This window comes from Pelmatolapia mariae, linkage group LG23, assembly GCF_036321145.2.
Source record: "Pelmatolapia mariae isolate MD_Pm_ZW linkage group LG23, Pm_UMD_F_2, whole genome shotgun sequence".
Taxonomy (NCBI): Eukaryota; Metazoa; Chordata; class Actinopteri; order Cichliformes; family Cichlidae; genus Pelmatolapia; species Pelmatolapia mariae.
The window spans coordinates 44,566,478-44,579,537 of NC_086246.1; the positions used below are offsets into that span (position 1 = coordinate 44,566,478).

A 13,060-nucleotide genomic window follows, 5' to 3' on the forward strand; every position below is an offset into this window, starting at 1 on the left:
AGAGAGAGAGATGTGACTCAAGAATTATGCACAGGACTTTACTTTATGGTTACTTGGTCTCAAGGAATAGGAGGAGTCCTTCCTGGACTATTTAGGCAAGAACTTCAACTCCTATTGAGCGTCATGAGTAGTCATCAAGATAAACTGGGCCTGAACGATTTTCCTAGTTGCTGTATTTAGTTTTGGCCTTTTATCTTTAGGCCCTTTCATCTGTGCTTCCACTGCTCAGCCATCCCTCACACGATCTGCTACACTGGGTAAAAATAAATGACATCGCTCCTGTTTTATAAGTTTACTAACACAAAATATAGATTAATGCAAATTAGATAGAGGTCAACTGCTCTGTCCTCAAAGAACTAGACTAAATTTTCCTAACGGTAATATCAGGTCTCATCAAGTGGGTATATTCTTAGTTTAGGAAATGTAAAAGTTAAAGGCATTTTTACTGCCTGGACTAGTTCTATAATCTGATTCACTGAAGGAATTCACAGATTCTGCTTTTTATTTCTATATTTCTTCACCCTGGCTGCGCGATGAAAGTGTCGGTGTGGCGGGGCGTGGTCGGCGGTGTCGCTTCAGGGTAGCGGCATCCGCAATCACGCCTCGCCGGGTTAAAAGACTGAACGGGGTCCTATGTCGTTGTTGTTGTGGAGTTGTGTGGCTGGCAGCGGGAGAGCGGCAGCTAACTGTGTGTACAGCAACTGTGAGGAAAGTGTAAATAAAATTTGTTGAAAAGCTTTATAAAGTCATCGAGTCTGCCGTGGTCATTTACAGTCGGATACGGCTCCTTTTTTAAACAAATTTCTAATTAAACTATAGGTTCAGTGGCCGCATACGGCCCTTTTTCAGTCAATGTAGGTTCCAAAAAACTCCCAAATGAGTGTCATCCATAATGTTTGGATACAACTTTTAAATCAAATTCAATTCAAATCAAACAATCAATATTTGATTCAAGTGCAGATGTTCAACTTTAATTCGAGGTGTTAAATTTTTTGTTTGAACCATTTAAGATTTACAGTCATTTTTATACACAGTGCCCCATTTATAGAGGCTCAAAATTAATAGGACAAACTAAAATAAATGTAAAAACTATACTCTTTTTAATACTTGGATAAAAAAAACCCCTTTGCAGTCAATGACTACTTGAAGTCCACAATGTTTGAAAGATGATGTAATTTGCATGAGCATATTTGTCTCCTCCCATTCTGGCACAAGTTCAACTTGGTTTCAACTTTCCAAAGATTTTTTTTAAACAGAACTAAGCAGGCGTTTTTAGATGTTTTTTGGAAAACTCAAATGTGACCTTTATGTTCCTGAGTGTAATCAGTGGTATGCACTCTCAGTATTTCCTTTCATGGTGATGTCTCTTGACAGTTCTGGACTTGGTTAGATATTGCGAAGCTGTTATTCTTAACTATGGAAATAATTTATAATACAAAATTATTCACTCCTGTGTCTTCTGTGATCTTTCTGGCTTTTTGGTGTTGCTGAGATGTATGTCTGCTTTGTTTGTCATGAAATAACAGTGAAACAGGATTCACTTGACCATGAAACCTCTTGGTCAGTCAATTTTCCCATTAATTTTGAGCCTCTGAAAATGGGGGGCTGTTTATAAAAATGGCTGTAATTCTGGTTCATGCAAAATTTTTGTAAAAACCCTTGAATTACATTTGAAAATCTGCACTTCAGAAGCAAAACTATGGAAACGTGACTTTATCCTAAACATTATGGAGGCCACCATATATGGAGCAGATTGCACACCCATAGACTAGACTGTTATCATGTCAAGGCTTAAAGAAATATGTAATTAACAAATTTAAAGAACATGTTTGAGGATGTATTTTGTCACCCAAATATTGCCAGTAGTTCTTGTGCTTGACTAGGCTGGACTAGAGTGCTGTTAATCTTACAGTGGTAAACGTCACTGGATATCAATGACAGCGATTAGGAATGTAACTTAACGTACATTTACTCAAATACCTTACTGAAGTACAGATTTAATGTACTTTATATTAGTATGTCTTTTTTTAAAGGGGATTTTTGTTACTTTTCCTGTTCTATATTTTGGGTGAAAATGTTGTTCTTTCTACTCCATATAATTTATTTGAACGTCTTAGTTGCTTGAAATAAAATAAACATTATAAATGATTGTTTACATTTTGTTGCAGATATGTCAATTTAATTGTTATAGATACATTTACTCATCAGTATATGAGTAAGTAAACTAATCAGCGGCTGCATTAAATTGATATGCACATATATGAATGAATAATTTCCATTTAAGAATATGTATATTTCATTTCATTTCATTTATAAAGCACATTTAATAACAACAGGGCGTTGACCAAAGTGCTGTACAACATAACGTATGTGATTATCAAAAGTGCAATTCTACATTTAAGTAGCTTAATTATATTTTAAATCGCCCGAACTTTTTTAAGCTACTTAAGTATTATTAAGTATTTTTAAGCAATGATTTGTTTTTTAATAATTATCCAACACAAAATATATCTAATTATGTCTAACAACTTTGCATGTAATAAATCTGTAACAGGGGCGATTGTTATCTACACTATTTTCTACACAGATTCTGCTTGAATATTCGGATTTCCTGCTCCTTTGCAGGTAATACGTTAAAAATATAATAATAATAATAATAATAATAATAATAATAATAATAATAATAATAATAATAATAATATTTAAATAATAATAATAAAAAGAAATGCACTTGGTTCCGCACGCTTTAACTCATATATTACATTTCATTTCGTTCGCTTACCAACGAACAAGAAGACAAACATTTCGGGTTTGGTTTTACGAGGGATTTCATGTAGTTTGGGATTTTAACTGCTGCTCTCGCGTTATGTTGGTTGAGATCACGTGAGGGCTGTTGTGTGTCACGTGATATTGTTTTTCCTTATTTGCAGCGGTCTTTGTGGACGAAGTGGAAATGGCGAGAAATGAGGAAAAACAGCAGGGCAGACTGAACAGACTGTGGCTCCAGAAAGAGAGAGAGGGTAAGCGGGTAATAAGTTTAGTACGATATGCATTCAGTTGATAAAAACAAGCCGCTTTGGGGGCAGCTAGCTCGGCCTGTTAACTACAGTAGTGCTAACCCTCAGCCGCTAGTCCAATTAAAAACATAAATTGAAATCTCGTAGTTTACACACTCACCAAAGCTCAAAAACGTAGGAGTTTTGTTGGACTGCATAGCATTATTTATCCACTGTCTCTCATTCTCACATATTCACTAGGTTTAATACACAGGCTTTAGCTCACGTGAAAACGCATATCCAGCCATAAGCGATCCCTTCTGAAACCCAGAGATGATAACCAGAGACAAAAGCAACTAAAATATAAGTTTGCATTTCTACCTGTTGTTATGTTAGAAAATAGAAAAAAGAAGAGTAAGACGACTGTTATATAAGGCCATGAACACAAGCTTTAATGTGATTGTGGATGATTTCCCAGTAGGGACAAGTAAGTACTTCTTAATCGGAAACTTCCCCAGATATAAAACAAGAGGGGAGTAACTTTTATCTATATCTATCTATAAAGTTAGGTGGATGATACTAGAATCATTTTCATCAAGTGATTCTATAAATAAATATTGTATGCCCAGATGGCTAGTGAAATTTAAGGTCATTTTCATAAGGCTTCAGAATAACTGCCCAAATAACTGTCTTTAGGTCGACCAAGATGGCTGACGAGTGGTTAGACATGTTTCTAGATTACAGACACATAAAATATGGCCTGCAGGCTATTCTGGAGGAAAACAAAATAATTAATAAGAGGCAAGAATCTGCTAAAAATCTCAAGGCAAGTAACTGTTGTGCTACTGAACTGAATATTTAGCAGGATTTTTTGTTCGTTAGTTAATTTATCTATGTTATTAGTAATATCTTCCTTGTGACCTTTGACCATGTTTTGATGAACATATTCACTGGCACTTTGTGCACTTTATCTAAGATGGTATTGCACCTCGTTGGGGGGGGGGGGGCTCACTTATGTTCTAGATGGACTTTGGCTACACTGCTTTCTTTTCCTTTACAGAGGGACGCCTCAGAGATATTCATCAGCGTCGACCAAAGCTGGTAATGAAGAAGCAAACAAAACACACAAAAGTCATGAAATTGTCACCATAATTCACTTAACTGGCTAATTTCATCAAGCCATTTCCTTCCACAGTCTACTCTTAATTCAGCTGCTGCTGTGAAAAAGTGGATCCCCAGCATCAAGAATGAAATCGAGTATTATCTACAGGTGAGTGTTTGTAACAAACAAGATTGGGTTTGTTTTATTAGTATTTATACTTTACCGAGTTCTTGTTCTTTTTCCAGCAATCACAACTTTCTCATTACCCGGAGAGGAAGATAGGAGAGTTCCAGCTGCACATTGAGGCCTTAGAGAAAGAGTACAAACGCTCCATTGCCAAACTACGAGTTCTTGATCCATCGTGCAAACACAAACCATGGACTCCTCGAGCTTATTGCAAACGAAGAGCAGATACGCAAGATTCTCCAGGAATTGGTAAGTAGTTAATCTTCTGCTTAGAGTGAAACTAATAGTTTTTCTTTTTGACTTATGAGAATATTTCATCTTAGAATGTTACAAAAAAATACAATCTGAATGCGTAATGTGTAAATAAGATAAGCCATATACATAATTTCCAAGTCTGAAAAGTGAAGCTAAAGCTTAAGTGACTCCAAAGTAACAACTTTGCTACTTTTAGTTCATACTGAATAAAATATTTGTAAATTATGGTCATTATTAGTTTCAGAAAGCAGGATAGACCAGGGCAAGCTGAGCTGGTGAGTGTGTTCTTTGAGTTTCACATTCAGATCCATCACCAGCTCGTGGCATTAGGTTTCAAAACTCCAAGATGTTGACGGTGAAAACACTTAGTTGTTTGCCTCCCCTTAACATGGGCATGAATAAGAGGAATGAATGGTACCATGAATGGCAATTTTTCATGATTTCTTTGAACAGTTCTTTTTCCAGGATGAGTTTATTTTTGAATTTTTTATTTATTTTTTTTTTCAGATTTTTTCACAGGGTCAAAAGTATATGCACCTTCAGGTAAATCTGGTAATGGTGGTAGCATGAAGCTGTGGGGCCATTTTGCTGTCAGTGGTACAGGTACATTACACAAAGTGGACAATATAATGAAAGGGGACTACATTCAAATTCTACAACTTTCCTTCAGTTTAACAGCCAAATGGTTGAAACATGGACACAAGTGTCCACGTGTTTTTTGATGTGTTTAGGTCCTGGATTGGCTTTGCCATAGCCACAGCCTCAATCCTATTGAATAACCAGGTCTGTGACATGAAACCAACCAATTTAAATGAACTCTAGTAATTTTGCCAAGAACAGTGGTAAAAACATCCAGCTAGAGTTATCAAATTATATATTTCATCCTGAATTTTGATCTTGTGTGAATTGGAGAAATTCAATAATAATAATAATAATAATTAGAATAAGTGATCATTTAAACTTCTGCGCCCAATTCTTGTTTTTTAAACTCATTTAATTTTCATGTTGCATAATTATTCTTCTCTGGAAAAAAGAACAATTCAAGGAAATCATGAAGAGCCTACAACTATCCTTACATTCATGCTCATGATGACTGGATGGAAACTGCAGACCACAACTGTAACGCAAGGCCTTGTAACAAGATGTTACTAAACGATATAGAATCTGTGAGTTAGCATATACATCTTTTTTTGTTTTGAGCTGACATTAGATTTGACTAATGTAAGGTGTTTACCTTGTAAATATTAACCTCCTAGGACCTGGTGTCCAAATATGTGGACATCACATTTTGGGTTGTCTAGACCACAGTACTAAATTTTGCTCTACAAGGACATTATGCTGCCACTGTTCTATCACATTTTAAAACAAATGTCCTCATATGTGAATATCAGGCCCTTGTAGAGCAAAGTCAGGTAAAAAGTCAGTACTTTGTTTTTTTTTCATCAGGTCCCAATCAGCCCAAATAGCAAAGAGAAATTAAAAACGCACGCCATGAAAGAGATTAATGCATCATTATGTGGCTTTTGGTTCATGCTACATAATGCAGTTGTCACACAACTATAATTTCAATCTCTCATATTGATACTCAGTAAAATATTTTATAATATTTTTGAGACCACCTGGGGAAAAAAAAATAATAATATAAAGATTAGAACAAACAGTTATATCAGTAGCAACACAATTTTTAAATTGCCAGATGTAGCATAAAAAATTTATATTAGCTTAATTGTAAAATGTATCTATCATTCATTTATGACCTCTTGGTCTAGATGATTCTGTACTCTTCTCAGCTTTAAGAGAAACATAATCATTTTTAACACAAATTGTTATCCTGTTAAATTAACATTGTGTGTTTTGTTGTTACTTTAAGACAGTGGTAGCGGTCATACATATATCTCACGTGTGTTCACTTTTATTTACAGTTAAAAACCCTCGAACCTGTGACTCACAAAACGATGCCAGTCAGCAAAGTGAACGTGACTTTATTAGCAGAATGACAGGATGTTTTGCACCCACTAAGCTGGTCTCAGAAACCTCAAAGGCCATCTGCGCAGTTCAGGACCAGCCGCTTTCTTTTGATCAAACTCGGCTGGCAGTGGCTGCAGCTTCATTCAGAGGAACACCAGTTCAGCCTAGTTCCTCTCAAACGCAGAGTCTTGCCAGGATCCTGCAGTGTGGCTTGCCAAATCTTAATAATTCCCTATCAAGACAAATATATTCAGAGAAAAGCAAAGACGGGGTATCGGAGACTGTTGGGCAGAAAGCTGCCTTCCAAGAGAATAACTCAAACTGTGGAGCAGCAGGGAGGATACCTGGGAAGTCATCCAACATTGAGACAATGGAGGAAAGGACTGGTCATATCTTGGGACTAGACTGTTATTCTTCTTCTGATGATGACTCTGACACATAACTTGTTTTTTATATTACATATTTTGTAATACAATGGTTTATTGAAAACTCTTTCATCTCCTGTGTTCATTCAGCACATCCATCCAAAGTTTATATTAGCATATAAATGTCTGTTGTCATATAATGTCATAACAATAGCTTCATTTATGAAAACTATGAAGTATTTTAGGGCAAAGTTACAAAACCTGCTGTGTAAGGAAATTGTATGTTTCCAAAAAGGATGAGTAATGTCGTTGATTTCAGGTAGAGAAGTTCATTGTCATTTTCAGGCACTTCTGTGCGAAGTCAGTCATCCTGACCACATCAACTTCCATTATGCAACAGAAGAAGAATGTGTGAGAAGCCAACTAATTGATAGAGTCACTTGCTGATTCAGTGATTCATTTTAGTCTTCTCTTTCAGGTTATATTAACTGGAGCAGCCGCGTAGACGGCCTGGTTAGACCCCAAAACCCCACCCTCCCACCTAACCCATTCTTTGCTGCTAAAGCTGTTGCTACTGTTGCTGCGAGGACCGCTTTCAGCATGACACTTCTGGGAAACAGATACATCAGCTTGTAGACTAAATGCAGTCTGTGCAATTTATGGTTAAGTGTGACGTAGTTGCCATTTTACTTCGAACCTATTGCACACTGTATGGTGGAGTTCCCACTGTCTCTGCATGAACTTGGAAAAATGAAACAGTTGTGGACAGGACTGAGGACTTGCACCGAACTGATTAAAATATACCAATACCAAAAAAAGATAAAGACTACAGAATCTAGACAATGGACGTTATTAGTTAAATTCACAGCTGATGTAAATCGTTTGCTTTGATGCAGTTCTAAAAGCCTTGCAGCCCTCTCAGCTGCAAGGTCGAAACTCGAAAGACACTTTTTTTTTTTTTTTTTGTCCCAAAAGCCCACTAATAGGGGTTACTTGTGCTTGTAAGCAGAATTTTGTGATTGAAAGATAATAGCTAATGGAAACTGCTGCACCCACAACTATGAGATGGCAGGCGCATTTGCTCCATATCCTAGGAAACCAACCCAAAATGTCAGTAAGACCACAACGCTATTAACAATGTACTGAGCAGGGAGGAAAGCGGTGTGTGTTCAGCTTTCCTGGAAGCCCATCTCTGAGGTATTGGTTGGGGTTGAGTCTCACCTCTGAAGTATCGTTCTGTCGCTTGCTGTCAAGTCTTCACAAGCAGACGGCAGGAAAGCCAGTGCAGAGACGTGCGTTCTTTTATGTGGCAGCACAATCATCCCACCAAGAATACTCTGTGCTATTGAAACTGCTGTATCACTGTTTACTAACAGACTGTGTCTCATTAAGACTAAATCAAAGGAAAAATACCATTTGATAATGACGAGTTTATTCTCTAAAACGATTCAGATTTGTGCGACATCTCTCTCTGGTTCAAATTTCAAGTTTCAGTTTGTCAAACCAGAAAGGCCAGTAAAGAAGCTCAGAAGTATGTCACCTGGACAGCTAGACTTTTTACACTTTTCTAACATCCAGTGCAGGTGATTGTAGTTGCTCAATCTTTCCTTTTGTGGAATTTGTGAAAAAGTTTCACGTCTCAAGTGACTTGTAAGGTGGTTAGTGAGGTGAGGGTCAATTGAAACCTCTAACTTCCTTTCTTCTCAGACTTAGTTGCATAGTACACTCATAAAGTTGACCTAGTAAGCATAGAAAAACCAAAATGCTTGATAACGTTTAAATAAAAAGTTACATGGCTATATTTTGAAAAAAGAAAACAACAAAACAACCTAGAGGAAATAAGCAGTGGTTAAAATTTTCATGTAAAATGACATGCTCTCTTCAATGCGTGGGAGGGTTGTGGGTGGTGAATGCCTTGACAGCTGAAGTTTCTTTTAAGTCAGAGGTGCTCAGACAGAAGCACACACCTCCTTTTTGCAGAGGACATAGATGCACATATCTGTCACACATCACAGATCAGTGGTATGGCCTGCACTGTGAACTTTGAGCAGAACTATCCATTTCCACAAGTGTTTCTTGTGGATGGAGGAGGAAGACCGCAGGATTCTGCTCAGCCTCCAAGTCTTATACCCTGCTGGTCCTTCCCGCCTGCCCAGGAGAGAATGAAGAGCCGTGGGAAGAGTAAGGGCTGCATGGGAATCAGTCCCGGGCTGGCATTGGTCGTGCTCTTTCTGTTCCTGCTCGTGTTTGCAGCCCTGGGATTTGAAGCCTTTAAGATTTCCAGGATAGAGGACCAACTGAGGAACAGTGATGGAGAGGTGAGGACTAACATGGAAAATTCATAAGAATGAACAAATCCAACGATCTTACAGTGAGTTAATAAGCTAATGATTAGTGCAATCAAGAAAGAGATACAGTAATGATGTGATGACTCTTAACAAAGCAGTGGAGTAAGTAACATTTGCAAAGACATAATTTTAGTAACATTCCTTTATGTTCGGTTTTGGTTTTTCAGATGTGTTAATTGGTGACACGCACCAAAAGTGAAAAAGGTGACTACTGTCACCCATGCATAGAGGGGGAGTGATGGGTAGGTGTAAGGTGGGAGAATGGAAGAGTAGTTGGAAAGTTTAGCAGACCAGCAAAGTTTACTAATTAATTAACTATTCGGTTTGGCACTGTTTACAGATGTGTTATTCTTTAGCTGTGCCTTGACATTTAAAAGGCATACCAAGGGCTTCATTGTTCCATCTGTGGTCACCAGTCCAGTGAGACAGGATATCCTCTCTCTGCTCCGAGCGAGTTTTAGAAATAAGCACTGAGACACAGCGTCTATGATGTGGTATTGACATTTCTATGTCACTTTTGTTTTACTGAAGGTGAACCAACCTGCGGCTGAGTTTAGTGTACCCCAGAAGCAAATCGGTAGGTCTCTCTCATCACACAGCTTTTTTCCCCATTAGAGGATAAGAAAAGATGATGTGACTCTAATCTGTGTGTTGTTTCAGGTCTTGATGAATCTGGCCTTTATGGTCAGGACAAAAGCAAAAGATCTGCAGCACATGTGATAGGTATGTCTTTTTTAAATTTAAGCCATGCTCTTTGATTGTTACAAACTGCACATTTGTTAACATCAGATCTTTCATTTGGCAGGGCGAATTGAGAAAACAGAACACCCTAAGACTTTGAGATGGGATTCAAAGACGAGCCAGGCATTCATCTCCGGAGCAGTGGCTTATCTCACTGCAGATGGTGCTCTGCAGGTCAATGAGACCGGAATCTACCACGTTTACTCACGGGTTGAGTTGATCTTTAAGCAATGCTTCCTTACGTCCTCATTTGATCACACTGTGTTTGTGAGGCGAGCAGCACATACCCTACCTCTGACTTTGATGAAAGCCCACAGGGCGGGTTTCTGCCCTCAGCAGACGAGCTACTCGTGGACCACAGAGAGTTACCTCGGCTCAGTCCAGCTCCTGAAAAAATATGACAGAGTTTATGTGAATGTATCCCACCCAAGTTATCTTAGTCACTCGCATTATGGCAACTTCTTTGGTCTATACAAAATCTAAAGAATCTGGGGTGTTGGGCGTTGTCCTATATTGAAATTGTACGCAACTGAATGTAAACAACTCAGGCAGAAGTGAAACTTACTCATTACTTTACTTGACTGATATATTGAATGTCATTTCTATCATACACAGTAGCTGCACTCTGCATAATATGATCTTTGAAGGTAAAAACAGGGAAATAGTGCACATTCTCGTGAATGGCACCTTAAAAAAGGCAGTGACATTAAATGAACCACATGCAGAAAGAAGTATTGTGTGTTTTGTTGATAATGGGGGAGTCACTTGACACTAAAGTGCTGATTTAATTTCAGCATTTTCTAAGTATTTATTTTGGTTTTGATCTAAATATTTGTCTATAAAACGAATGTTGTTATACTTAAGTTTAAAAGTATATACAGATAAAGTATATACTCCTATTGTCTTTCAACAGGAGATGAAAGAGCAAACAGATTTGTTAATAAATAAAGTATTTCCATTTGACATCTGGTGTGCGAGTAGTCTGTCTTATGAGGAACACCTACATGAGTTTTGAGTATGACCACTGGAAAGTATTCACATGAAGACACCAACATGAATTTACTACTGATAATGACCCTCATTTCCATATGTTCCACTCAGATTCAGCATCAGTTTAACACTTCAGGAGATTTTCTTTAAAGCTTTCAGTTAAATCTGAAAAGGAGCCTGAAAACCAGCTAGTGATTAAAAGCTACTTTTCCTGCTAATCGTTTTATAGACGATTTAAAGACCACGCTGCATCTGTACTTGCATTTTTGCAACTTTTTTTTTTTTCAGTTTAGCACCCTCATTGCTCTGTTCTTTTTCTGTACACCACAAACACACATGTTAGTAGATGTGAGAAAATGCAGCTTGGGCACAAATGAAGGGACAAAACTGAAACAGGGTTGACGTGTTTCCTTCCTGTAAGACTATCACGAGGGTCGTGCATGCGTGCATCCTGATTTATGTGAAAGACTGTGCTTAAAAGACACTTGTACAACTGTGAATGAGATCTGGTTAATCCTTTAAAACATCTGGGTTTTTGTTTTTAGATTTTTCCAGATCATTTGGATTAAACTATCTCAGCAGTTACTGTTTTCACAGTCTTTAATGATCAGTAAGAGCAAAAGTTAAACATGATATTTTTCATGCACTATGCAGTCCTTAAAGGAAGTCTACAGTTGAGCAAGTGAAGTGCATTTAATTGTGTTTCTTTTGCTGTGCTAAACAAATTCAGCGTCATTTAGTGAACCACGTCTGTTCTACTTTGCTGTGGCCTCACCTCCAGATGCAGCTGTACAGAGTTATCTAGAAAGCGTTATTAAAACCACTGCTGTGAAGGTGTTCAGCGTTTTACTCATCGGTATAAATCTGTCTGGTGAAGCCTTGGTCTAGGGTTGTGGTTTCATCTTGTTCCAATATTCACTGTTTATAATCATCACGATACTGGCTGTTGAAAGCAATACTCTATACTAAGTCTCGCTTTTGCCTCCAAAGCCCTCTAAACCTCTGAAGACAGGAATATAATTGCTGCACTTTATAAAACAAATCCAAATGATTGCATTACTGCACAATCTTTATTGTACACACATTTCACTGTGGTGGCCCTGCAACTGAAATCCTTACGTTTAAGCTTTTGTAACATTGCGTAAAAAGTTGCCAAACAAAAACACACATAAAAATGAGTTCCTCGGTAAGACTTAATCGGAACCTTATACGTCTGACAACTAGATTAGATAGTATGTGGCAAAAGAGTGTTGTGTATATATATAGATATATGTATAACTTATTCACGCGATCAAGCTAAGTGATAAGCGGTTACTCTCTGCCTGAGCAAAACATCCCCTGTGGCTTTTAGAACCACCAAAGAAGCTGACACAAACATGTTGAAAATTAAAGTCAAGTAGATGACTAGAAAGATTAAAAATTTATTTGCCACCCATACAGAGTTTCTGGTTTATTTTTTGCTATTATGAATTCTCACGCACTGTCACTCTGTTCTACTTTTCTTATGCATACTGGTAGTGACGGTGTTAGTGTTTTCCAAATAAGTGCAAGAGATCAAAGGATCAAAGTTACACTCTCTGTGCCAAAGGTTTTACCAAAACCAGTGTGAAGTAAGGAAAGAATTCTGGTCAATATAGAAATGTTTTAGGAGCCAACTCACAGAACAGCTTCATAGTCATTGAACTTGTACGTTGAGATGTATTTATGCAAGTAACAAGGACTCTAAATGCTCTACTGAGGTTTTTTTTTTAATGATTAAATAGGAAAATACCCATTGTATCACCTTTTTCCAACCAAGCTCTACCCACTTGACAACACTGAGTATCCGACTGAGTTTCAGATGGAATACAAAGCATCACGCCGACCTTCTCATGTTATCACCATCAACCTCACTGTTCTCTGCAGTTCCAGAGTCTTGAGATGAGTGGAGTTTTTATTGTAGTGGGCATGGTTTTGGAGTGGTACGTTCAACAAATACGCAAAGGTGTGATTTTGAGTTTCTTTTTTTAATGTATAAGTCTCATACGTTAGGGTGATGCTCTAAAACCCATGATCATAGTGATAAAAACAAATTAAAAAAACTGAGATCTTATTCATGAAGTGAATTTA

The 13,060-nt window shown here is 37.6% G+C and overlaps 2 protein-coding genes across 2 annotated transcripts; both read left to right on the forward strand.

The window, feature by feature from the left end:
- Positions 1-2,896: 2,896 nt before the first annotated feature.
- On the forward strand, positions 2,897-6,979 carry si:dkey-86e18.1 (uncharacterized protein LOC557342 homolog). The gene is made up of 5 exons (XM_063467391.1): positions 2,897-3,020; positions 4,057-4,097; positions 4,192-4,266; positions 4,344-4,533; positions 6,462-6,979. Exons 1-5 carry the CDS (start codon positions 2,954-2,956, stop codon positions 6,947-6,949), a joined length of 861 nt encoding a protein of 286 aa, XP_063323461.1. The 5' UTR covers positions 2,897-2,953; the 3' UTR covers positions 6,950-6,979.
- A 1,767-nt stretch (positions 6,980-8,746) lies between these two features.
- faslg (Fas ligand (TNF superfamily, member 6)) lies at positions 8,747-10,762 on the forward strand. Its single transcript, XM_063467083.1, has 4 exons — positions 8,747-9,190; positions 9,752-9,797; positions 9,881-9,943; positions 10,026-10,762. The coding sequence occupies exons 1-4, from the start codon at positions 8,897-8,899 to the stop codon at positions 10,442-10,444; spliced, it is 822 nt and encodes a 273-aa protein (XP_063323153.1). The 5' UTR covers positions 8,747-8,896; the 3' UTR covers positions 10,445-10,762.
- Positions 10,763-13,060: the final 2,298 nt, after the last annotated feature.

Coding starts and splice junctions, on each gene's coding strand:
- si:dkey-86e18.1 (XM_063467391.1), top strand. CDS start 2,954: ATGGCGAGAAATGAGGAAAAACAGCAGGGCAGACTGAACAGACTGTGG. Junction 3,021..4,056: donor GCTCCAGAAAGAGAGAGAGG/GTAAGCGGGTAA, acceptor TTTCCTTTACAG/AGGGACGCCTCAGAGATATT. Junction 4,534..6,461: donor GCAAGATTCTCCAGGAATTG/GTAAGTAGTTAA, acceptor TTTTATTTACAG/TTAAAAACCCTCGAACCTGT.
- faslg (XM_063467083.1), top strand. CDS start 8,897: ATGGCCTGCACTGTGAACTTTGAGCAGAACTATCCATTTCCACAAGTG. Junction 9,191..9,751: donor TGAGGAACAGTGATGGAGAG/GTGAGGACTAAC, acceptor GTTTTACTGAAG/GTGAACCAACCTGCGGCTGA. Junction 9,944..10,025: donor ATCTGCAGCACATGTGATAG/GTATGTCTTTTT, acceptor TTCATTTGGCAG/GGCGAATTGAGAAAACAGAA.